Source organism: Erpetoichthys calabaricus, chromosome 10, assembly GCF_900747795.2.
Source record: "Erpetoichthys calabaricus chromosome 10, fErpCal1.3, whole genome shotgun sequence".
Taxonomy (NCBI): Eukaryota; Metazoa; Chordata; class Cladistia; order Polypteriformes; family Polypteridae; genus Erpetoichthys; species Erpetoichthys calabaricus.
The window spans coordinates 159,943,865-159,969,984 of record NC_041403.2 but is presented as its reverse complement, the minus strand read 5'-3'; the positions used below and the strand labels follow the sequence as shown (position 1 = coordinate 159,969,984).

General features: G+C 41.4%; 1 protein-coding gene across 1 annotated transcript in view; it reads left to right on the top strand.

Annotated features, from left to right (window-relative positions):
• pold4 (DNA polymerase delta 4, accessory subunit) overlaps positions 1–25,364 on the top strand; it is a 48,673-nt gene extending 23,309 nt beyond the window's left edge. Inside the window, exon 5 of the mRNA XM_028812268.2 lies at positions 24,988–25,364. Within this exon, the coding sequence (XP_028668101.1) occupies positions 24,988–25,012 (25 nt within the window). The 3' untranslated portion in view covers positions 25,013–25,364. The remainder of the gene's footprint in view (positions 1–24,987) is intronic.
• Positions 25,365–26,120: the final 756 nt, after the last annotated feature.

Below are 26,120 nucleotides of genomic sequence, written 5' to 3'. Positions count from 1 at the left end.
GGGGTTGGAAAAAATAGCCCAAAATAGCCAACACTGAAACACATAAAGGACATTTTTTTCCTACAGGCACTGATCAAAAATAGCCCAATTGTGCAGGAAAACTGCAGACCTGGGGCCTCATGTATAATGCAGTGCGTAGAACTCTAACATGGCGTAAGCACAAAAGTGGCAATGTGCGTACGCACAGAAAAATCCAGATGCACAGATCCAGGTATCACAATCCCTCCTAACCCACTAACAGCTGTGTTCGGTGTTCTTCCAGACAGACTTGAAGTGGAGAAGGACAAGCAAACGGTGATTGCATTCACTACACTTTTGGCACGCAGACTTATTTTGTTAAATTGGAAGAATCCTAACTCTCCTCTGATAAGTCAGTGGGAGACCAATGTTTTATATTATTTGAAATTGGAAAAAATCAAATTCTCAGTTAGAGGATCTGTACAGAATTTTTTCAAAACATGGCAGGATCTAATCATTATTATTTTAGAATAAGAGAAATAACTATTACCGCATTTATTTTCCTTCTCCATTTTTTATTTACCTATATATATTTCTTCCTTTCTTTTGTTTATTGTTGCCTTATTAAAAAGCCCTAAGCAATTCTCCTTTGGCTAAGCTCTCCTTCTCAGGGGTGGGGTTTGATTTGTCTTCAATTTTTTTTTCTTTTTGTTATAAATTGATCTATTTGTATGGAATGATTACAATAAAATTAATAAATAAAATTAATAAAAAAAAAAAAAAAAAGAAAAATCCAAATGCAGGAATCTGTGCGTACACAAACTTCCACGTTCTTCCGCTACATAAATCCCGATCAGCGTGAAAAGTAACGCGCGTGCATGTGCCTTCTGTCCCGCCCCAACTCCTCCCAGAATTACACCTCTTTGAATATGCAAATCAATATAAATAACCCTTAAGCTCAGCCTTCTGTGAAAAGACAATGGGAAAAGCACGGAGGAAAATATAAGAATATGAGCGAATACTAAGTGGAGGCAAAGAAAAACGTACTATTTGTTGGTTTAAACAGTGATATAAACAACAAAATAATAATAATAATAATAATTCATTACATTTATATAGCGCTTTTCTCAGTACTCAAAGCACTATACACACAGGGAGGAACCGGGAAGCGAACCCACAATCTAGGAAGTTGATCAAGTGACAGAGTGTCGGAGAAACTCGAAAGCTCAAGTTCACAAATTCGCACAGTGCCCGAAATAAAAAAGAAATCACATATCAAAGTCGCCGTGAAAAGGCGAGTTGTAGTCCACCGTCTGAGTGTCATATGAAAGCTTATTAGGGTACAGACAAAAAAAATAGGCACACAGTGGGAAAAAAGCACGAAATATCAACTTCATTCTCGAAATTTTCACTTTAATCACGTAGTTTACTTTGCCATTAAAGTAGAACATCATAAACTTCATCTTAAAATCGTTTAATTTACTAGTTTCTCAAATCCCATCGTAACTAAAGTAGCACATTAAATGCTTTGTTCTGTATTTGATCTTCTATGTGCTCTATGTGTGTGAATCACTACCTGCTTCTTAAACGGGCTTTCTCTTTCTCCGACAGGACACATAATCCATTACATTCGTGATATTACAGCTCTCTGAATAATTAAAATACTGAGATGTATACGTGATATCTTTTTCATGATGATAGGAATGAAAGCATGTTAATAAACATGGGAACACGGTGGCGCAGTGCTTGTTCATGTCTCACGCAAGAGGCTTGCTGCGCCATGCGTGACCTTCGATGAAATAATTTATTACAGAAGTACTGTCTCTTTCAAACGTACTAACCTCCAATTCCTGTCCTTACTTTTCTTTCTCCAAATACCCAATCACCACACAATCAGCTCTGTAATAGACGTGAAGCCATCTGTAAGTTTAGAACGCAGATTCTTCAAAACTTTTAAGTAACATTGAAATATCTTCGTAGTATGTGTTTAATTATTCTATCCGTCTATCCTTCCAGTGTCACGTCAGTACCAGCAAGAATACAGCGCAAGGCAGGAACAATCCCTGAATGGGCGCAGCTCCTTGCTAGCGCTGCGACACCATGTCCTCACATGTTTAATTATTAACAATATAGATTATTTAAATGATGCTAACATTTTATCTGTATAATGAAATAAACATATTTTGCTGCATTTCATCTTAAAAATAATATTTTCATCATATGTAAATACATGCTTTATAAAGTGGTGCAGGTTGTGCAATATTAGAACTATCGCAAATTTACAGTGAGGTAATTATACTAATAAGTACAAAGTGTTCTGCAAGGAGAACTTGATGGACTGATTGAGTGCGTTTATAGTTCTTGGCGCAGGTTGTGCAATATTATAACTATAGTGCAAGTTTACAGTGAGGTGATTGTACTTATAAGTACAAACAGTTCTACAAGGAGCGCTTGATGGAGTGATTGAGTGTGTTTATAGTTCTTGGGATGAAACTGTTTCTGAACCGCGAGGTCCGTACAGGAAAGGCTTTTCCTTCTTTAGGGCCCCTTTTGCAATGTACACAAAATAGAAACGGTTAGCCGATGCACACAATGTAAGATGAAATGCTTAGAAAAACATATTGTGCTTATTGATAAGTAAGGGGAAGGGGGAGGAAGGAAAATGATAAAAGTCGGGTGAAACAGGGAAACTTTGCTCTTCTGCTTTGCAAAGCATGAATCCATGTACTCATCTGTGACTGAATAAAGACTGACTGATTGATTGAACTACAGTAATCCCTCGCTATATCGCGCTTCGACTTTCGCGGCTTCACTCTATCGTGGATTTTATATGTAAACATATTTAAATATATATCGCAGATTTTTTGCTGGTTCGCGGATTTCTGCGGACAATGGGTCTTTTAATTTCTGGTACATGCTTCCTCAGTTGGTTTGCCCAGTTGATTTCATACAAAGGACGCTATTGGCAGATGGCTGAGAAGCTACCCAACCAGAGCGCGGATTACCTATTAAATAAAACTCCTCAAATATATTGTGGGCACGGGGGCTGTTCGCACCCCTAGAAGATACGGCTGCTCCTCAAAAAACACTGAAAGATTACCTTCACATTGCTCTCTTCCTTGCTGGGCTTAAATGTGGCTGCTTTGTCAAGCGATATGCTCCCTGCATGGTGCTTCGCATACTTAAAAGCTCAACGGCACGTATTGATTTTTAATTGTTTGTTTTTCTCTGTCTCTCTCTCTCTCACTCTCTCTGACATTCTGTGCTCCTGACGGAGGGGGTGTGAGCAGGGGGGGCTGTTACGATACAGACGCTCCTCTAAAAAAATACTGAAAGGCTACCTTTACATTGCTCCCTTCCTAGCAGCTGTATTGTCCGGTGGTGCTTCGCATACTTAAAAGCCCAAACAGCCCTATTGATTTGTTTGCTTTTCTTTCTCTCTCTGACATTATCTGCTCCTGACGCGCACTCCTTTGAAGAGGAAGATATGTTTGCATTCTTTTAATTGTGAGATGGAACTATCATCTCTTTCATGTCATGGAGCACAGTTAAAACTTTTGAAAAATCGACAAATGTTTGTTTGCAGTGTTTGAATAAAGTTCCTGTCTCTCTACAACCTCCTGTGTGTCTGTGCAAATCTGTGACCCAAGCATGACAATATAAAAATAACCATATAAACATATGGTTTCTACTTCGCAGATTTTCACCTTTCGCGGGGGGGTCTGGAACGCAACCCCCACGATAGAGGAGGGATTACTGTATTCCTGTCTTCCACACTGGCAACACTGGCCATAATGGATAAAGTGTCATACTGATGTGCTTATTCTGAAAAGCTCTGTATAATCATTAATTAATACGAGGGACGTTCAAAATGTTTCCGCACTTTTTTTAACTTTATTTATTAAGAATTTCAAAAACAAAGTACATCACTTTTCTACATAGTCACGTTCGTTTGTGATGCAATTTTCCCAGCGTCATACCCACTTTTTAATGCCCAATTACTGCTCCTCCTGCCTTTACCGTTTCCAAAAGTGCAGAAACTTTTTGAACATCCCTCGTACTGATTCATTTCATTAAAATGTGCAGTTTGCATGTTCAGGTAAGTTTTCTCATAGCATTGTCATTTCTTCCGTTTCGTCTGACACGTCAGGTTGGTTGATTTGTATCTTTAAAGTGGCCCAGGATGAGTGTGTATGCTATACCATGAACTGCTGTCTCATCCAAATCTGGTTCCAGCCTTGTGACCATTAGGCCACATCTCATCAGAAAAGCCTGCATTTGAATAAATGCGTTGAGAACACTGGTAGGTGTCATGGAGACTTGTATATGGGTGTGCTTTTGGATGGACTGGCCTCCCTTAATGTGTTGGTCCACGTCATTTAGCAGTTGATTTCTGGAACTCTCCACACAACGTTAACAAAAGCACAGGTTGGATAGATAAATGGGATTTTTTAGTCAGAAGTTATATACACGGGCAGTATGGTGGCGCGGTGCAGTATGGAGACCAGCTTTTCACGTCTTGGGGTCCCCATTGCATGGAGTTTGCACGTTCTCTTCGTGTCTGCGTGGGTTTTTTCTGGGTGTTCTGGCTTCCTCCCACAGTCCAAGGATATGCAGGTTAGGTGAGTTGGCGATGCTAAATCAGTCTCAGTGTGTGTTTGGTGTGTGGATGTACTGGTGTCCATCCAGTGTTTGTTCCTGGCTTGCACTCTGTGCTTGCTGGAATAGGCTCCAGCCCCCCATGACCCTTAAGCAGGTTAGAAAATAACTTGACATGATATATACTGTGACCAGGGAGCGTTGCATCCCCCCAAACACTTGACACACCTTGTTGAGATCTTGTACACTGGGCTTCAAAACACACAAACTAAACAGTCGGCAATCTTTCCACCTCTCCTGTGCTCCTTCAGGTGAGCTTCGTCTCCCTTCTCCCGACTCTGGCTCCCCATATTGTAGCAGGCTGCTCCTTTTATCCAAAACCTGGGAGTCCTTCTGGTTTCCTGAGAGTGTGGCTTAGGAATACTGTTTGAAACCCCACAAAGTAGCGCTCACTAATCCCCATTAGCGCCCCCTGGCAGCATCCATGGAACCCAACACGGCTGACCCAAAGAACTACAGTTCACATTATGACCTGTGTGGGTATTTGTAGCGTAACCCAGGGGGGCTGCCACTTAGTGTGTTGAGGAAGACAATGACCTGAATAACTTGTCTTCCCCTGTCCTTCCATCATATTGGCGTCACGGCCGGGTAAGTATCCTGGTACAGCTCCGGCTGGGATGCCAGTCCCTGTGTGATATCTGTCACAATACACAGCAAATATAATTAACACATACACATAAAAGAAGGATGGTGAGCATGAGGTAAGTAAAAGGTGCGTCAATAAGGGCTGATTGATTGAGTGATTGAGAGTCTTTACTATTTAGAATATTTAATAAAGACTAACATCAGCCGATATCTTTCCTCATTCAGCCATCATATGGTGTCTCTCCAGTCCAGTCACAGTCTGCTTTAAGTCCACCCACCTGCCCATCAGTCTGGTGGGACCACTGCAAGTCTGTTTAAGGCCTTAAATGCACACGCAGGTTCAAAAGGCATGGAGTCTAAAGGATTCCACTCCAAGTTGGAAATGAGTGAAGGCACTCAAGTGCAACTGGCACATTGCCCTGACAGTGTGGGTGGCAGCAGCTTTCAATCTTGGATTTCTGTTGGCAGTGTATGTGGAAAGTGCAGGGGAAGCCATCAGGTTAGTGTGCTCAAATCAGCGGAGCCCCTCATGCTTAAATCTTGCCGTGCCTGCCCACGTCCCCCTGTCCAGGCCAACTTTTGTTATTATTCAGTTTACAGTTGCACGGCTATTCTCTTCCCCCTAAGAAATGATTGAAGAACGTTTGGAGTTTGCTTTAGTGAAATGCGGATCAAGGCCCTAGCCTTAATCTGAATTAAAAAGCATACAATTTAGTGTTTAGTGAGCCATCGGCTAATCTCTATACTCTATATTTCATGCTGAACACCAACAATCACTAGATCAATCAAATTGTTTTCTTTCAAGTCCAGTTCAGGGTTTTAGAAGTGTGGTGACAATCCGAGTAGAATCCATAATAAGAAAGGAACAAACTCTGGACAGGAAACCAGTCCGTCACAGGAATGGCTGGTAAAATTTAATGCCACCAGTTAAGCTGTGTGTCTTGGCGTTGTAAACATGCGCAGACCCAAGGAGAACATGCAAACTTTATATGGCTGGTGGCTTGGCTGAGATTTAAAGCCAGCCTTTTTGAGGCCTCCATTCATCCTCAGTCCTCTTCACTTTGTGGATTTGGTGCTCCAGGTAGCCCCTTACCTTGATTGCATTGTAGGGTCCTGGAAGATATGATCAGTATTTACAGCCGATGTCACATTATCGACTGTAGTTGCTGATGTCATCTCCAGACCATGTCAGTCTAAACGACTGAAAAACGCTTTGCATGTCAAATTATGCAATGGCATGCCGACGTTCAGACTCACTCCTGTTTGTCCATTCTGTCATGGTACCTAAAACACAAAACATCAGACGGACAAGCTTCTCTTCCGTTTGTGAGTTCCAAAACACCTACATGCCTTATTCATTATAGTGGCATTATATGCATTGTACTAACAGATGAGCAGCCAACGGTTGTCAGCTGTCGTGTACACAGAGCCTGCCGCTACGACTAAAGATACATTAAAACTTGTTTGATTTTGTCAGGGTGAGTCTTCAACTAACTGAAGCGAATCACTGGATAAGTCAGACTAGACGACCGGCCTTCACAGGAGCGTGGCTGCCTGCTTCTGACATGCTAAAATTATGGGAAGGAAGGCTACGACTGAAAATCACTGGACAAGTCATCTAATGTGACATGGCCTTATCTTGGAGAACATGGTACCCCAGAAATTCTTCAGAGTCCTCTATCTCTTTCCATAAGTATGACATGTGCAGAGATTTTCAGTTATGTAAACTGACATAGTCTGACAAAATTAGCAACTGACATGTATGACTAAAAGTCCCATAGCCTGACATCGGCTTATGTCAACTTGGATACTTTAATGACAGGGGGTACAGCACAGAGATGTTATGTTACATCATGAAGAAATGTGCATTGCTGCTGGTGAAGGCCATATTCAGCAGTCATTGAAATAGTCAATAACATTTTCTAACAAAAGTAAAATGACAAAATAACTTTTCAAGTGGAAAATAACATTTGTTACCCTTTCATTTCTAATAAAACTTTTCATGACATTAACACTCAGACCGGAATACTTTTTTAAGTGCCACCCTGTATTTATATGTTAACCTCAGTGAATCGGTGCAAGTCAAAATTTTGAATTGAATGAAATATGATGGAGGACACCCTGATATTACGGAGACCTCAATGTTACATACTTTGTCAATGACATCTCTTCATTTTCTTTCTGAATCTCCTTATTCCATTGTAAGTTTTACAAGCAGAGCAAGGAAGGAAATGACATAGATAGATAGATAGATAGATAGATAGATAGATAGATAGATAGATAGATAGATAGATAGATAGATAGATAGATAGATAGATAGATAGATAGATAGATAGATAGATAGATAGATAGATAGATAGATAGATAGATAGATAGATAGATAGATATTGTTTTTTGCCCCCCAAGGGGAAATCAAGACTTAAAAGTATCACATATAATATTATGAAAACTAGAAGGCTTCGCTCGCCAACCCTTGGGCCTGCGCTACGCGCCAGCAACTTCACGTGTCTGTCGCTTGCGTATGTGGATTTCACTTTCACCAAACAACAAATCTTTTAATTATTGTGGATACAACTCTTCATTGGGAAGAAACACTACTTTTCCCCGATGGCAACACGAATTAGACGATCTACAAGTCTCCGACTTAACGTTTAAATCCGAACAATATATTCGATCTCTTTTCGCTGATCAGTTATTTCACCAAGTAATAATTTCTGTTTGTTTGCGCTAATGCGATCTTTACTATCATTTTTTTGAGACTTTCGAATTTTAGTACTTTCATTATCTCTAACCTTCTCTGCTTGTGTATAGCGCCAACATTTTTTAATTCTTTACGCCGTTCTTCTTTGTCATCTACTCTTTGTCTTTTATTTCCGGCCCCAGGTGTGGTTAAATCTCTTGGCACAAAGTCTTGTCTCGTGGGACGTGAAAGTATCTCTCTGAAAAAGTCACGTCTCGTCCCAGGATTTATTTATTACTAGCCAACCCGTGGCGTATGCCGCATAATTATGTATTGATGGGTGAACACTTCCTGAAAGACACAGTTGTCCAAATGGGGTTGGTTTTGAGAATACGACTGTAGGTGAATGAAAAGATGTAACTCTGGAGAGGGCAACATACAATACAGCGTTTTACACGCTGCATACAGCGATTCACATTGAAGTATAGACACTGCTAAGACCATGGAATACCCCTCGCCAACTGTTTTACACGCTGCATACAGCGATTCACATCCGCGACAATCAAATTGTTTTACACGCTGCATACAGCGATTCACATCCGCGACAAATATGATTCTTCTTAGATGGTGCTGTCGCGTCCACCCTCACTCTCGAAGCATACACACTGCCTGGTCATGTACCCGCTCACAAGAGCAACTAACAGAGACCCGCCCACCAACTGTAAAACCATGGGATACCTCTCGCAAATTGTTCTACACGCCGCATACAGTGATTCACATCTGCGACAAACAAACTTTTACACGCTGCATACAGCGATTCACATCCGCGACATGATTTTTCTTAGATGGTCCTGTCGTGTCCACCCTCGCACTTGAAGCATACACACTGCCTGGTCATGTGCCGGTCGCAAGAGCAACTGACAGAGACCCACCCAACTATAAGACCATGGGATACTCCTCAGAAACTGTTTTACACGCTGCATACAGCGATTCACATCCGTGACAAACATGCCTCTTCTTAGATAGTCCTGCCACGTCCACCCTCGTTCTCGAACCATACACACCGCCATCTCATGTGCCCGCTCGCAAGAGAAACTCACGGAGACCCGCCCACCAACTCTAAGACCATGGTGTGTAAAACAGTTTGCGATGGTGGATGCGGTCGTGCGTCATAACCGAAAAGAATACAGTGGAACTTTGGTTCACGACCATAATTCGTTCCAAAACTCTAGTCGTAAACTGATTTGGTCGTGAACCGAAGCAATTTCTCCCATAGGATTGTATGTAAATACAATTAATCAGTTCCAGACTTTACAAACTGTATGTAAATATATATTTTAAGTTTTTAAGCACAAATATACTTAATTAAACCATAGAATGCACAGCGTAATAGTAAACTAAATGTAAAAACATTGAATAACACTGAGAAAACCTTGAACAACAGAGAAAACTAACTGCAATAGTTTGCGCTATAGCGCTACCAACCGCTGGCTAAAAACTTTTTTTTTTAATGAGTTTTAAGCACAGGGAAAAAAATGAACATTTGAAAAAATCCGTAATTTAATAAACCACCAAGAAAAGTAACATTGCAACAATGCACACTACGAACCATTCGCTGTAAACAGAAGTGAAAACAAAATCAAGCCCAGTGCATTCTTTAACTGCCTTCCTACCTTATGAGTCCAGCCCTCTCTCTCTGGCGCTGCCTGTGTGTATGCGCAGCTCTTTCTCTGGCGCTGCCTGTGTCTGCGCGTGGCTCTCTCTCTCGGGCTGCCTGTGTGTGTGCCTCTGTCTCTCTCTGACGCTGCCTGTGTGTGTGCGCAGCTCTCTCTCTCGCGCTGCCTGTGTGTATGCCTCTGTCTCTCTCTCGCGCTGCCTGTCTGTGTGCCTCTGTCTCTCTCTGGCGCTGCCTGTGTCTGCGCGCGGCTCTCTCTCTCGGGCTGCCTGTGTGTGTGCCTCTGTCTCTCTCTGGCGCTGCCTGTGTGTGTGCGCAGCTCTCTCTCTCGCGCTGCCTGTGTGTATGCCTCTGTCTCACTCTCGCGCTGCCTGTCTGTGTGCCTCTGTCTCTCTCTGGCGCTGCCTGTGTCTGCGCACGGCTCTCTCTCTCCGGGCTGCCTGTGTGTGTGCCTCTGTCTCTCTCTGGCGCTGCCTGTGTGTGTGCCTCTGTCTCTCTCTGGTGCTGCCTGTGTGTGCGTGCGGCTCTCTCTCTCACGCTGCCTGTGTGTGTGCGCCTGTCTCTCTCTGGTGCTGCCTGTGTGTGCGCGCGGCTCTCTCTCGCGCTGCCTGTGTGTGTGCCTCTATCTCTCTCTGACACTGCCTGTGTGTGTGTGCGGCTCTCTCTCGTGCTGCCTGTGTGTGTGCCTCTGTCTCTCTCTGGCGCTGCCTTTGTGTGAACCGAGGTTCCACTGAGGTTGACTAATGAAAAGTCAACGTGGCTCAGAAGTGCATGTGGAGTCTAGCAGAGACGAACGTGAATGACGCCCGGTGTTGTGAGTTGCTGCATCCGAGTTGGTGGGCATGGCTCGGTGAGTTGTCGTCGTATCCAATGACGTCGTGTTTTGTGAGTTGCTGCGTCCGAGTTGGTGGGCATGACTCTGCGAGTTTTCGTCGTATCTAATGGTCTTAGAGTTGGTGGGCGTGGCTGTCTTGCGTGCTTTCCATGGGTGGCTACTTGTAGGCGGCTTAGTGAATTATATATATAGATAATAGAGAGATTATTATGTAGCTGTCTAATAACGGGTTTATAGGTGGGAGTAAAATGGATTAAAATGTGCTCAGATCTGCCCAGTTGTGTCATAGATTTACATGAAAAGGCTGTTAATATTTAAATAAAGCAGGTCTGGTTTAATGACAGTAGTTAGTTCACAGTATCTTAAGGAAGTCTACATGGACATGATGATTCAATCATAGAACGTTCAAGATAGAACGAATATCTTTGAGTCAATGTATTGTACAACTGATTGAGGCAGCAGTACATTTCGTTCCTCTTACATCTATTCACGGTGGAGCCAGATTCCTGTTTAATCAAACAATATTCAAAATTCCTTGCATGACAGGAAGGATGGGACAAAAATGTATAAAAATAAATAAAATTCCAGTCGTGCAGTTTTGTGGATAAATGTAAGCAGATACTAAGGTGGTGACCTACTGTCTACATTTTGTCAAACCTGATGACAGCAAACTCAAACCTATGGGGCCGAAACAGCATACACACAAGTTCAAGGCTGGCCACTGAATCATTTCACCTCTGAAAGTGTTGGCCAGAGGACAGGCCACGCTAGAAAGCAGCGCGGCCGCCAGTCCCTCCTTTGTGCTCCAAACAGGGCTAGGCTTCGGGGTGGTATAACCGGCTTTTTGCGAGGGATTAGGTTTTGAACGGCACTGATTTTTCCATCTCAACAAATCAGCCTTGTGTGACGAGGCATGCAATCCAGTTTATTCTAAAGCAAAAGACCATTTTCCCCCTTTATTTTTTTAAACAAATCAGTAAAAGACTGTTTTTTTAAGAAAGGCTTGTTTTCATAGAACGTTTGACAAGTTTTTTTTCCCAATACTGCAATCACATTTTCAGTGCTATTATTTGTCTATAGTACACTTTAGTTATTTAAACGTACAAACATACATAATACTCTTCCACTTGCTTAATATAATTCAGGGTTGTTTGAGGTTGGAGCCTCTCTTAGCAGCATCAGGTGCAGGGCAGGAGAAGACCCTGCACAGTTTATTGGTCTTCTGAGTCTACCAATGCAGCTTCTGGGGTGGTTTGGGTGCCTAAAGCAGTAGAGTACTTCCCAAACCACACACACTAATACTCTCCGGTCTCATCTCTGTAATCCTTCTTGAACCTCTGCTCTCCTCCTTTGTCTTCCCCTTCTCTTTCTTGCCAGACAGTTTTGTCCTGTGCTCCACAGATCAGTGCTTCCCAAACTCAGTCCTGGGGACCCACCGTGGCTGCAGGTTTTTGTTCCAACCAACTTCTACTTTTCATTGGACTCTTAGCCTAATTAAGTGAGTCATTATTTCCCAGTTTCTGTGTTTTGGAGTCAATTTAGAAATTATAAACTAAGTTTGCTAGATTTTTTTAAATGTAATAAGCAGTTGTATGGGGAATGTGTAGGTTTTAACAGTATTTTCAATGTAATTTTCATTCTGCTTGTCCAGGGGCCTCATGCATAACGCCGTGCGCAGAATTCATACTAAAACATGGCGTACGCACAAAAAATCCAGATGCATAAATCTGTGCGTTCGCCAACTTCCACGTTCTTCCGCTCCATAAATCCCCATCAGCGTGAAAAGCAACGCATTTGCACACGCCTGCTGCCACTCCCCAAACTTCTCCCAGAATTATGCCTCTTTGAATATGCAAATCAATATAAAAAGCCCTTAAGCTCAGCATTCTGTGAAAAGGCAATGGGAAAAGCACGGGGAAAAAAAATAGAACAATATCAGCGAATACCAAGTGGAGGCAAGGAAATACGTACTATTTGTTGGTTTAAACAGTGATATAAACAACAAAAGGAAGTTGATCGAGTGACACAGAGTGTTGGAGAAACTTGAAAGATCAAGTTCACAAAGTTGCATAGTGCCTGAAATAAAAAAGGAGTTGTCAGTTATTAAGGTCGTCGTGAAAGGCGAGTCGTAGCCCACCGTCTGAGTGTCATATGAAAGCTTATTAGGGTACACAGAAAAGAAAAAAAAATAGGGACATATCTCAAAATTTCCACTTTAATCACATAGTTTATTTTGTCATTAAAGTAGAACATCATAAACTTCATCTTTAAATCATTTAATTTACTAGTTTCTCAAATACCATCATAACTATAGTAGCACGTTAAATGCTTTGTTTTGTATTTGACCTTCTATGTGCTCTATGTGTGTGAATCACTACGTGCTTCTTAAACCAGCTTTCTCTTCCTCCGACTGGACACAGAATTCATTACATTCATGATATTACAGCTCTCTGCATAATTAAAATACTGAGATGTATACTTGATATCATTTTCATGATGATAAGCGTTAAAGCATGTTATTAAACATGGGAACATGGTGGTGCATTGATAGTGACGAGCTGGCGCCCTGTCCAGAGATTGTTCCTGCCTCATGCAAGATGCTTGTGTGCGCGACCTTCGATGAAATAACTTATTGCAGCAGTACTGTCTCTTTCAAACTTAGTAACTCCCAATTCCTGTCCTTCCTTTTCTTTCTCCAATTGCCACACAATCAGCTCTGTAATAGATGTTAAGTCATCTGTAAGCTTAAAACGCCGATTCTTCAAAACTTTTAAGGAACATTGAAATATCTTCGTAGTACATGTTTAATTATTATATCCTTCTATCCATCCAGTGTCGCGCCAGTCCCAGCAAGAATACAGCGTGAGGCAGGAACAATCCCTGAATGGGCGCAGCTCCTTGCTAGTGCTGCGACGCTGTGTCCTCACATGTTTAATTATTAATAATATAGATTATTTAAATGATGTTAACATTTTATCTGTATAATGTAATAAACATATTTTGCTGCATTTCATCTTAAAAATGATATCTTCATCATATGTAAATACGCGCTGTATAAAGTGGCGCAGGTTGTGCATTATTATAACTGTATCGCAAGTTTACAGTGAGGTGATTGTACTTATAAGTACAAAGCGTTCTGCAAGGAGAACTTCATGGACTGATTGAGTGCATTTATATTTCTTGGGATGAAACTGTTTCTGAACTGTGAGGTCAGCACAGGAAAGACTCTGAAGCGTTTGCCGTATGAGAGCAGTTCAAATAGACAGCATGGCTGAGGCAGCGTGTGTTTGATGCTGTATACCGATAATTCTCTTTCCGATCAGATTGCACACTCAGATACAGTGGGATAAATACTAAAGCAGCTATGGTATTTGGAATAGTTTGGCCATTCCGTGGACGATTATACTGTTACAGGTTAATTACAATGAGGTGCCTTAAACTAATAAGCAATATGTGGTTAATTTCAGTGTATATGATAAAGCCGCATAGGGGTTGTGGATCTAAAAAAGGAAGGGAAACCACACTGGAACAAAAGCACTGCTTTGACGCGGGGTGCCACCAGTTTGCAAAACCGAGTGGAGAACTTGCATACGCCAAGCATTTAGCTAACGTGAAAATGTGCATGGCTTTACGCCAAGTTTTGGTTTTATACATCGCGATTTGAACGTGGAAATGGGAGTACTCAACAATTTTGTACGTACACACCGTTTATACACGAGGCCCCAGGTGTTCTGGTTATTTAATTGATTATTTACTAATTAGCGGGTCTGACACTGAAGTCGTTGCTGATTTCATTATCTCGGGTGTCTGCTATACTGGCTGTTAATTGTCACTTATAGGGATAAAGGAAGGGAGAAAACTACACAGAAAAAAGGGGAAAATAATAGGAAAAGAACAAAAGAGAGTTAAGCATTTATAGCTTTAGAAAAAAAAAGAAATATTTCTAAATGTCTTATAAATGTAAAAACCACACTGTTTTTCTGAATGTAGAATAAGAGAAGAGTAAAAAAGACGAGTTGAGTAAATGAAATGAGTTGTTATCGATTATTATCACCGATTGTGCATCTGGTTGGAACAAAAACCTGCAGCCACAGGGGGTCCCCAGGCCCGAGTTTGGGAACCACTGCCATAGATAACTCCAAGCTCACATTACTGGTGACCGGAATAGACCTTCTGAACCTTCTGGGATAGTTTCCTGACCAAGTCTGGGCCACTTTTGAGGTCCTCTGGCTGCAGCCTAGTCTGGTGGCCCTAGGTGACCTCACTGCCCGCTTTTTATCTTTTTTTTTTTAACAGTTAATCCTAGTAATATTTTGTGCTCAAGGAGTGAGAATGTCCAGGGGAATTAATAAGCTTGGACATAACACCCTCTTTTGACGTTCCCATTTATGGCCTGACTCTTGTCCTACAGGCACCTCATTTGTGCTGCAGTTCCAGTTCGTCTCAAGCCCTCCATTCACACAACATGACCACTAGAGGGTGCTGGGAAAATCACTAGATGGACGGACGGACGGACGGACGGACGGACAGTTAGATAGATAGATAGATAGATAGATAGATAGATAGATAGATAGATAGATAGATAGATAGATAGATAGATAGATAGATAGATAGATAGATAGATAGATAGATAGATAGATAGATAGATGGGCGAGTGGATGGGCGGGCAGGGTAAATAATTTTGAGCAACTCACCACAGGAGCTATGCTATGTTAGATTTAAAGTAACAGCTCCATCACAGGACTGATTCTGGACAATCTAGAGGCTTACTAACTAACTAATGAACTTACTTTGAACAGAACAGCTCTTTCAATAAATAAATAAGTATACCATTTGGTCTGAACTCACTCCAGAAAGACTAAAAGGCAAGAAAATTAAAGAAGAACAAAAATTCTGAATTGGCTGTCACTGTAAGGCATTATACCAACTTATTGATATTGATATAAAGGAGACCTCTTTGAGTTTCTCAGCACATTTCTGCTGAATGATTTGTTGGCTGAGAGACCCCAGTGTTGGTGTGTCAGAGAGATGATATGCAGCATTGTTCATAATGGCACTCAGTTTTGTTTTCATTCCCTCCTTTGCCCTGACCTCCAGTGGGTCCAGAGTGTGCCCCGTAATTGAGCCTGCCCTTTTAATTAGCTTGTTGATTCCGTGGACCTCTCATGAAGTGATGTTATCAGCTCAGCACACTACAGCATAGAAAGTCACACTGGATATCACAGAGTTATAGAAGATGTGAAGGATGTCACTTCCCACATTAAAGAAACACAATCTCCTAAGAAAATGGAGCCTATTCTGCCCTGTCATCTATAGTTCCTCTGTGTTCCAAGACCAGTCCAATCTTTCATTAATGTGGACCCCCATTTACTTGTAGGACTGGAGCACCTCTGCCTATGCTTCATGAACCGTAACTAGACATAGAGGGTCTATAGTGCTGTGAAAGTCAATAACCAGTTCCTTGGTTTTGCTGTTGTTAAGTTGCTGACGATTCTCTTTGCACCAAGAAACAAAGTTCGCCCCCTAACTCCTCTCCTCTATCTCATCCCCTTTATCAATATGCCCCATAAGTGCAAAATCATCTCAAAATTTCTGAAAGTGACATGAGGTGCTGTTTTATTTATAGTCTGAGGTGGTTTACAAAAACACACGGCCTTTGAGTGTAAGCACACCACCGTGAAATGTTTAAAGGGATAAAGTCTTGAAGTATCTTCAATTAATTTAGATTAAGCCCTAAGGAGTCGAATAAGTACCTAAGATCTAGTAGATCAAGTGCAAGAGTGTATAAACATTTGTTATATTTGGCAAATAAATAGTCAAATTTGTAGATATGGTATTTTTTAATTTTGTTCCTTACAGAGGTTAGAACATTTTTAAAAAATCACGTAATATGATCAGGGGTGTCCACACTATTGCACAAAACTCTACATATTAATAAGTAAATGGTGAACAAGGAATGTATTAAGCTAAAGCCAGCTGGCAATGGAGAAGAGAAAAACAAAATTCCAGCCTACTTGAGTTCCAGAGAAAATAAACCTCTGGGCACATATGGTCATCAGGAGAACAAATAGTTTCAAAAATAAAAATGTGACTTGAAGCTAGCGAAAGAAGAAAGTAATGAAAAGAGAAAACTGAAATTGTCAGTAGCGTCTTTGTGCTGCAGTTTAAAGCTTTGTGAGGTGGTCCGACAATCAAAGATGCTAGATGGGAAAAAAGGCAGATTCATTGGCTGTCATTCTCAAAGTCCCATAATCCAGTTCAGGGTCAGAGGGGCCCTGATCCTGTCTCGACAACACTGTGGGCAAGGCAGGAACCAGACTTGGCAGTGTTCAGTTGTTCCCATTGGATCGGCCACTTCACTTAACCAGCGTGTTTTTGGACATGTGGGATGAAATCCAAAGAGCAAACGTGCAACCTACACATGGGCATCAACCAGACATGGAATTCCAACCCAGGCTTCTTGATTCATGAAGCATTATGCTACCTTGCTTCACCAAAATCCCAACATAAATTCTTATTTTAAAGGCTTTCTACACCTTCCTCGTCTTTCTGCATTTACCTCCAGGTGGTGTCCTGTTATCTTCTTCATTTGTATCCCACATTCTCTTTACTTTTCTTGTTTCCTTACTCTCAGTGGATTTGTAAAGTATTCAGACCCCTTCATTTCCTGCACACCTTGTTTTAAGGTTTGCAAATTTATTAAAAATCAGAAAGCATTTATACCCTTACCTCAGTACTTTACAGAATACTTTTTTGCAGTAGTTAGAACTTTGAGTGCTCTTGGTAACTGTACAAGACTTGCACACCTGGTTTTGGGCAGTTTGTCCCATTTTTCCTGGCAGGTCCTTTTAAGTTCTGTTACATTGGATGGGAAGCTGTATGGAGTTTAAGTCTGGGCTGTTCATTGACACTAAAGAAACTTGTCCCAAAGCCACTCCAGTATTGTCTTGGCTTTATGCTTTTTTTGGGTCATTGTTGTGCATGTGAACTGCCACCCCAATCTGAAGTTGCATGCAGCCTGGAACAGGTTTTCTTCAAGGGCCTCTCTGTATTTGGCTGCATTCCTCCTTTCTTCAATTCTGACAGGTCTCCCTATCCTTGCCACTGAGAAGCACCCCCATGGAATGATGCTGCCACCATCATACTTCAGCGTAGGGATGATTTTAGGCAGGTGATGAGCAGTTCCTGGTCTTTACCAGACATAGTGCTTGGAGTTCTGGTTCCGTATATCCGCTAAATTATAAACGTGGAGTGTCACTTTGAGGCCAAAGATCTGCGCTGTTATCTGGAAGGTTGTCGGTTCAGAGCCTACTCTGTTGGGCCCTTTAGCAAGTTCCTTAACCTGATAATTTCTCCAGGGTGCTGTACAATGGCTGACCATGCGCTCTGACCCCAAAAGGTCATGCGAAAAGACAGTTTCCTCTCAGGGATTAATACAGTGGACCAAAAAAATACTCATTGATGGAGTGCTGCTGAGGTGGTTGTCCTTCCAACAGGTTCTTCTGCCTCAGCAGTGAACTGCTGAAGGACTCTTAGAATGAACATTGGGTTCTTGGTCACCCCCCTTAACCCAGCCTATGCTTACCTGGTTACTCAGTTTGGCCAAATGGCTGACTCTAGACAGAATCCTGGTGTTTCCATACTTCTTCAGTTTCACAAATATTCATGGCCACTGTGCAGCTAGGGACACTCAAAGCTTTAGAAATGTTTTTATCCCATTGCCCTTATCTATGCTGCACCACAATCTGATTATGGAGGTCTACAGAGCATTCCTTGGACTTCATAGTTTGTATTTTGTCCTGCCACGCACTATGCATTGTGAGACCTTATATAAACAGGTACATGTGTGTCTTTCTAAGTGATACTCAATGTATTCAGTTTGTCACAGGTGGACTCCAATCACGTTCTAGACACATCAAGGAGAATTAAAGCACACAGGATGCACCTGAGCACAATTTGGAATGCCAAATATTGCTAAGGAGAGATGTCAGTTTTTGATTTTTAATAAATGTGCAAACCTTTCTGTAAACATGTTTTCACTTTGCTATTATGGATTACTGAGTGCAGATAGGTGGGCAAAAATGTCGGTCCATTTAAAATTAAACGTACTGTGGAAGAAAAAGGAAGACAGGAATAGTTCAATTAGATTTTTATTCAGTCACAAATGAGTACCTGGATTCTACGTTGCAAGGCAAAAGAGCAAAGTTGCATTTTTTCTATTGGCTTTTTATAATTTCTTCTTCCTTCCCCTTTCCCTTATTTATAAAAAAAAAAAAAACATAATTTCGTTTACTTAAGCATTTTATTTTATTACGCTAATGGGCCATCTGTTCTTATGTTTTTTTTTACTTGTCAGATAGACCCTAAAGAAGGAAAGGTCATCTTTCCTGTGTCAAATAGATGCGTTCCTAAAGAAACTGGAAATTTTCCTGGGTCAGCTTACTGCACCCTGTCTTATGACAGACGCCTGTGTGAATAACCTGCCATTAGAGAAAAACGCCTTTGTCAGCTATTAACCCTAAGTAGCTTGCAAGCAGTTAATTTTTCTTTCACAGTACCATGCAGTAAAGTGTGCAGAACGTGATGGGGGCTGAATCCACTGTATTACTGCTAAGTTAGCTCTGGTAACCACCTGGAAGACCCCTAAATCTCTTTTGGCCATTCAGGGTGTGGTGCATAGGTGGGTTCAAAATTGGCTCATAGAAAGCAAAGGGTTATGGGGAGGGTAGCTTTTTGAAAATTAGGTGATGTTAAAAGTCGTGTCCCTCAGGGGTCAGTGCTGGGGCTGCTTCTTTCTTTAACATTATCATTATTAACATACATAAATGTTCGGAGCAAGAATATAATCAATAAGATGGTTAAGTCTGTAGATGGTACCAAACTAGGTGCATGGGCAGATAATGTTGAATCGATTAAATTGTTACACAGGGACTGGATCAGCATTCAGATTTGAGCAGATGAAATTTAATGTAGGTAAATGTAAGATGTTACACATAGGAAGTAGAAACGTCAGATTGTAATGCACAATGCGATTTCTGAAACTTGAAAGTACCCCTAATGAGAAGAACCTAGGAGCCATTGTGGGCTCGTCATTATCACCATCCAGACACTGTTCAGAAGCAATCAAAAAAGGTAATGGTTACGTTATATATCCTAATGTGTGGAGAAGGGTTACACAGTATACCGGTACTGGAAAAGTATTGGAAAAACCCAAATTTTAAAATTGTATGGTACCAGTATTCCTCATTTTTCAGAACTGGAAGTAAATGTCTTTCCTATCAATAACCCCTAGAGTAGATGTGGAAGAACCTCCTTTTTGTAGACTTCACAAAACTGTTTTGTCTTGGTAGAGTTCTATATTACTCTACATTCCCCTTTAGTACTCTTTATTGTGTAGACTTTAACAGAATGCCTCAAATCCCATTGACTTACCACTGTTCATAAGGTATTGTACTTTATGAATTCTCCCCACCTTCCCTTCTACATCTATAACCTTAGGAAATTACATAAAGTAAAAGACAAACAGGAGTTAAGTTACAACTTTTAATAATGTATTATTGATAATGTTCATAAAATAACAGTAATAAGGAAGCAGCGTACATACAGTGCATCCGGAAAGTATTCACAGCACATCACTTTTTCCACCTTTTGTTATGTTACAGCCTTATTCCAAAATGGATTAAATTCATTTTTTTCCTCAGAATTCTACACATAACACCCCATAATGACAACGTGAAAAAAGTTTACTTGAGGTTTTTGCAAATTTATTAAAAATAAAAAAACTGAGAAATCCCATGTACATAAGTATTCACAGCCTTTGCTCAATACTTTGTCGATGCATCTTTGGCAGCAATTACAGCCTCAAGTCTTGTTGAATATGATGCCACAAGCTTGGCACACCTATCCTTGGCCAGTTTCGCCCATTCCTCTTTGCAGCACCTCTCAAGCTCCATCAGGTTGGATGGGAAACGTCGGTGCACAGCCATTTTAAGATCTCTCCAGAGATGTTCAATCGGATTCAAGTCTAGGCTCTGGCTAGGCCACTCAAGGACATTCACAGAGTTGTCCTGAAGCCAGGTTTCCTCCAAATGTGACGCCTGGCATTCACACCAAAGAGTTCAATCTTTGTCTCATCAGACCAGAGAATTTTCTTTCTCATGGTCTGAGAGTCCTTCAGGTGCCTTTTGGCAAACTCCAGGCGGGCTGCCATGTGCCTTTTACTAAGGAGTGGCTTCCGTCTATCCACTCTACCATACAGGCCTGATTGGTGGATTGCTGCAGAGATGCTTGTCCTCCTGGAAGGTTCTCCTCTCTCCACAGAGGACCTCTGGAGCTCTGACAGAGTGACCATCGGGTTCTTGGTCACCTCCCTGACTAAGGCCCTTCTCCCCCGATCGCTCAGTTTAGATGGCCGGCCAGCTCTAGGAAGAGTCCTTGTGGTTTCGAACTTCTTCCACTTACGGATGATGGAGGCCACTGTGCTCATTGGGACCTTCAAATGATTAGGGGAAACAGGATGCACCTGAGCTCAATTTTGAGCTTCATAGCAAAGGCTGTGAATACTTATGTACATGTGCTTATTCAATTTTTTTATTTTTAGAAAATTTGCAAAAATCTCAAGTAAACTTTTTTCACGTTGTCATTATGGGGTGTTGTGTGTAGAATTCTGAGGAAAAAAATGAATTTAATCCATTTTGGAATAAGGCTGTAACATAACAAAATGTGGAAAAAGTGATGCGCTGTGAATACTTTCTGGATCCACTGTATCAATATCGGCAAACTATACAATCTGATAATGCTAGATGTGTAGTTTGTGGTGGCACAAAGACTTACAGTTACTCAGATGTCTCTGGTCAAGCCATGATTTCTAGTCAGCTTTCTTCAGGACAGGCCACATCCCTGTCTCAATATGGCTGCTGAGTCGCGCTCCTCACTGTGTACTCTTCATGGCCACGGTATGTGTGTGAGAGAGAGAGAGAGATAGAGGGGTCGAGGAGGTAAAGTGACCAACTTTATATATTCCTGTCCAAATCTTTAGGCCAATAGGACATTGTGGTACAGAATGGCCTCTGATTCAAAACAAATCCCAAATGAGTGCACACACTGCCTTTTCACACCTGCCCTCAAGTACTGGATACCATTTGTTTAGCTGAAGCTTTCCAGCTTCCTGTGTGGGATGTTTCACAGAAAGCCCTGCGCAGAATCCCCTTTCCAAACCTGAGGTTCCTCCCCAAACCCTGCAATAAATTTAACATCCTGTGCCAGTCCTAAAGACTCGAGGGTTGATTAGTTAGACGTGAAAGTAAACCAAGCTTAATTTAACACTAAATTTACAATTGGTATGCTTAGCTTACAAATAAAGACAAAGTATTTATTAACTTATATACAAAACATCAATCCACCACAGAGATGAAACCACGGGCTTTGAAGTGATCAAAACTTCACGGTGGACTCCTCTCCACTGCTTCGACAAAAACTGAACTTCATGGGGGGCACCACACCCTTTGAGACAATCAGGGCATCATGGGTATCAGGATGCAAGTAGCACATAGTGTGTTCCAATGGCAAGGCACACCAGCGAAGCTTGGAGTAATACCGAGGGGGTTTGGAATTAACTTGCATCGGAACTATTTTGGTACCGGTACTGAGCTCTGAAGGCTGCCATCGATACCAAAGTCAAAAGTTTAGTACCAACTCAACACTGGCTTGGAGTACAAGTCAAAGGAGGTTATGCTTAAGTTATATAACACACTAGTGAGGCCTCACCTGGAGAAATCTATACAGTTTTGGTCTCAATATTACAAAAAAAGATAAAGCAGCGGTAGAGAAAGTCCAGAGGAGGACAACTAGACTGAACACAGGCACCCAGTTACAAAACATGTTAAGGGTCAGATTTCACATAAATGTTAGCAAGTTTTTCTTCCAGTGGAAAATCATAGACGTATGGAATAAATTATCAAGCAGTGTGTTGAAGAATTGGACTTTAGGGACCCTCGGATCTTGAACTTGACGTTATCTTGGACAATCTAGATGAATGGGATGGATGAGTTTGTTAGGCTGTCGCCCATTCTTGTTGCAGTTTTGTAAGGATCTAATATACTGCAGTTAAGAGGTACAAGCCTTGAGGAAAAGACTGAACCTTTTCAGCTTAAGCAAATGGAGATTAAAATGTGATGTGATCGAAGCGTTAAATATTATAATTGAAATTAGTACAGTGGGTCCCAGCTGTTGCTTTAAAATTAGTTCTGCAACAAGCAGTACTAGAGAAAGACCAGAGAAGAGCCACTAGGCTGAACATGAGAACATGATTGGAAACTTGTTAGGGGCAGATTTTGTTTTTCTTCACGCAAAGAACCAAAGACACGTGGACTACATCACCGAGTAGCGTGGTGGAGAGCAAGACCTTCAAATCTCGAATGTTAGCAAGTTTTATTTCAAGTGAAAAATCATAGACATATGGAATAAATTATCAAGAAGTGTGTTGAAGAACTGGACGTTAGGAACCCTCGGATCTTGAATTGTTGTTATTTTGGACAATCTAGGTGAATAGGGTGGCTAAGCTTGTTGGGATGAATGACCAGTTCTCATCACAATCTTCTACTATGTAATAAAACACTAAGGTCTGTACGTGTGTATGTGTGATCTGTCCCTTAGAGCAGTCTGATTGGTCAGTTTGACTTTGGTGTGATTGGTCAAGTTGGCTTTGGTGATGCAAGCAAAAGAGGAAGTGTGAGTGTGAGACACATGAGGAGAAGTAAAGGTGTAGGAACCACGCTGAGAGTCGCCTTCAAAGACAGGAACTATAAAAGTGGAGAGGAGGTGAGCAAGACACCTTGAAATGATCCTTTAACCATCTCAGTGATTCTAGTTGTTTAAGTTTTATTTTTCTCTGAACTGTTGCTATTATATCTTTCATTTGCTTGTTATAAGTTGCATTGTATTAATACAGCTGGAGAAATATTTTTTGTGTGTGCCTTCGGTTCAGGCTGCAAAGCAACAAAATGTGAATATTTTGAAGGGGGTGGGTGATTCTTTTCTATACTCACTGTAGGAGTTCCAAAACAAAAGCAATATTTTACTCTATTAAAGAATATTTTTGTATCTTAAAAACAATCAAGGTGAAGAGACAGTGTTTTTAAATACAAAACTCATGCAAGAGTGAAGAACAGAAAGCAAAATTCAAAACAGTTTTGGAACCTGTTTACTCGATTACAGGGTTATGGGGAGATGAAGCCTATCCTTGCAGTGTTGTGCTAATGGGGCCCAGTGGTTAGTACTATTTGTGATAGTTGCCCGGACACCACCAGTCGGAGACCACATCTTTATAAAACACGCACGTTTATTAAACATTAAATAAACAATTCTCACACTGTACACAATGCACTCAGCAATAATCACCACAAAATACTCAGTCCTTTGCCGCCTCTACTCCTCCAGGGAGCTTCGTCCAACTCCCACTCCCGGACTCTGGCTCAATGACTGTAAGGAGTCGGCCCCTTTTATCCCTGCCCGGATGTGCTCCAGGTGGCTGATGACGTCCATCTTGCAGCACTTCCTGGTGTGGCGGAAGTGCTGCCCTTTGACGCGGAAACACTCTGGGCGTCTCTGGCCGATCCCTCCGCCATCTTGCAGAGTGTGGTGGAAGTAACAACATCCGGGTCTCACGAGGTGTGAAGCGCCCCCAGGTGGTGGCCACGGGTCCCAACAAGTCCGACAGTTCGTTCTCCTTTCCCGTGGTCCTCTCCTGCTCCGTGGCAGTTGTGCCCTCGTGGCCCGGAAGTTATTCTTGCCACCTTCCGGTCCTTTTTGGCGTCCCGGCCAGGTAATAATACTGGCCACCTGCGACATATTGTATCACATTTTCAGAGACCTGGTTTCAAATCTCAGCCCGGTCCGTTTTTATGTGGGATTTACAAGTTCTCGCCATCTTCAGATTCACATTCTGTCTGGGTTGTCTGGTTCGCTCCTTCAGTGATATCCCAGTGATTTTGGTAATGAATGACACTAAAGAGGCTTGAAGTGGGATCCTTTGTGAGTGCTACCCATGATTTCAAGAAAAGTGCCACTTCCTTACTCAGGGAAACATGCAGGCATGGAAAATGGATGGACAGATGAAGCATTCTGAGTGAAACATTTTCTAAAGAGTAGCATGTGTGAACTGCGTGGGCCACAAATATGGAAACATCTGTTTAGCCCCAAAAAACTGTCTGTGGCAGTCATGGTCTTCACTACATTATTGCTAAGTCCCAATAGATTGAGAAAATAATAAAAATAAAAAAAAACAAGGACAAAACTGCATTCTCCATGCTGATGGGCGTCCTCACCCAGGTCGCCACAAGCTGGTAAAGGATTAACCAACTCACCTTATCTAAAAAGGAGCCAACAAGTCTCTAGCTGGGCGTCCACAATCTGGGCCAGCCTGTCTCGCTTTTTCTCTGTCTTTGTCTCACATGGGATCAGATCACAAATTCTCACCCAGCCCAATTTCATGCTTAGAGAGCAGGTGGATGTGATCGTGCCCCAGAGCAAGGTGCAGGTTGGGTTGCCTAGTTTGTCTCTGCTGCTAATTTCATTTTTTTTTTTTTTACCTTGCAGCTTATGGCATGAATATCCCCTGTGAAGAGTAAGAAGAAGGAGAAGAAAAAAAATGTTTCTTTGTTTTTGGATGTTCGTTCCCTTTTCTTCTTCACGTTCCTTGGATGGCGCCTGTGGTGTTCTGCCATTCTATTTCCCAGTTTCTCATTAGCAAGTTTTATTAAAGCAATGAATGCAGCTCTTTAGTAAACAAGAAGAAGAAAATGAAGAAGAAAAAAAATTGTCGGCCAATTACAGAGAACTTTATACCGGATTAGCGTCTTGTGTTTGTGAATGTAAGAGAGCTTCTGGTTACAGGGAGATTTCGTGTAAAATTCCAGATACGCTGGTGTGGCATGAGTGCTTTTTTTTTTTTGTATATTAAAATTTGAAACTTATGAGCCTGGAGATTTCAAATGGTGTGTTTGTCACAGGAGCTGACCAAAGGATCGGGTTCATATGTTACTTATATCCTATCTAAGCTTTTATAATGGAATATGCGTCACCTTTCTTTCTTGTACAAATTGATGGTGAGCTGGAATTTTCAGTCTGGCATACACAGTAAGTCTACAATCGATCCTTCTGCCTTGCATATATACGTACAGGGGTAAATCAAAAAGTAAAGGCAATTTAAAAATTACAATTTCAATGGATTCCCGTTTGCAATGACTTATGGGTAGTTCGAACACACAGCGTGAGGTGCGCTGCCGTTAGTCTTGTTTTAGCCCTGATCAAATAAACATGGATGTTCCTGCTTTGGGACAGCAGCATTGTTGAACAATGTGCCATAGTGAGATTTCTTTGGGCAGAGGGGATGAAACCTGCTGAAATTCACCAGCTAGTAATAAGAATCTTTATAAAATAAAAGATTTAATCTTCACAATAAGGATTCCATTCGCCATCAATGCAAAAACTAGACAGAATGGGAATTGTTTTGCTTTTATTTGGCAAAAAAATCTGCTGATGGGGCAAGTAAAATTTGCTTGACCAGATATCTTAAAATAAGCTAAATAATGATAAATGCAATTTTGTTTTGATAAGCCAATGATTCTTACAATAAGGGAAGCAAGATATAATGTCATGATTTAAATACTTTTCACTTGCTTAAATTAAATTTTTTGCAGTGACGAAGCTACATGGAGTGCAAAAGCAAA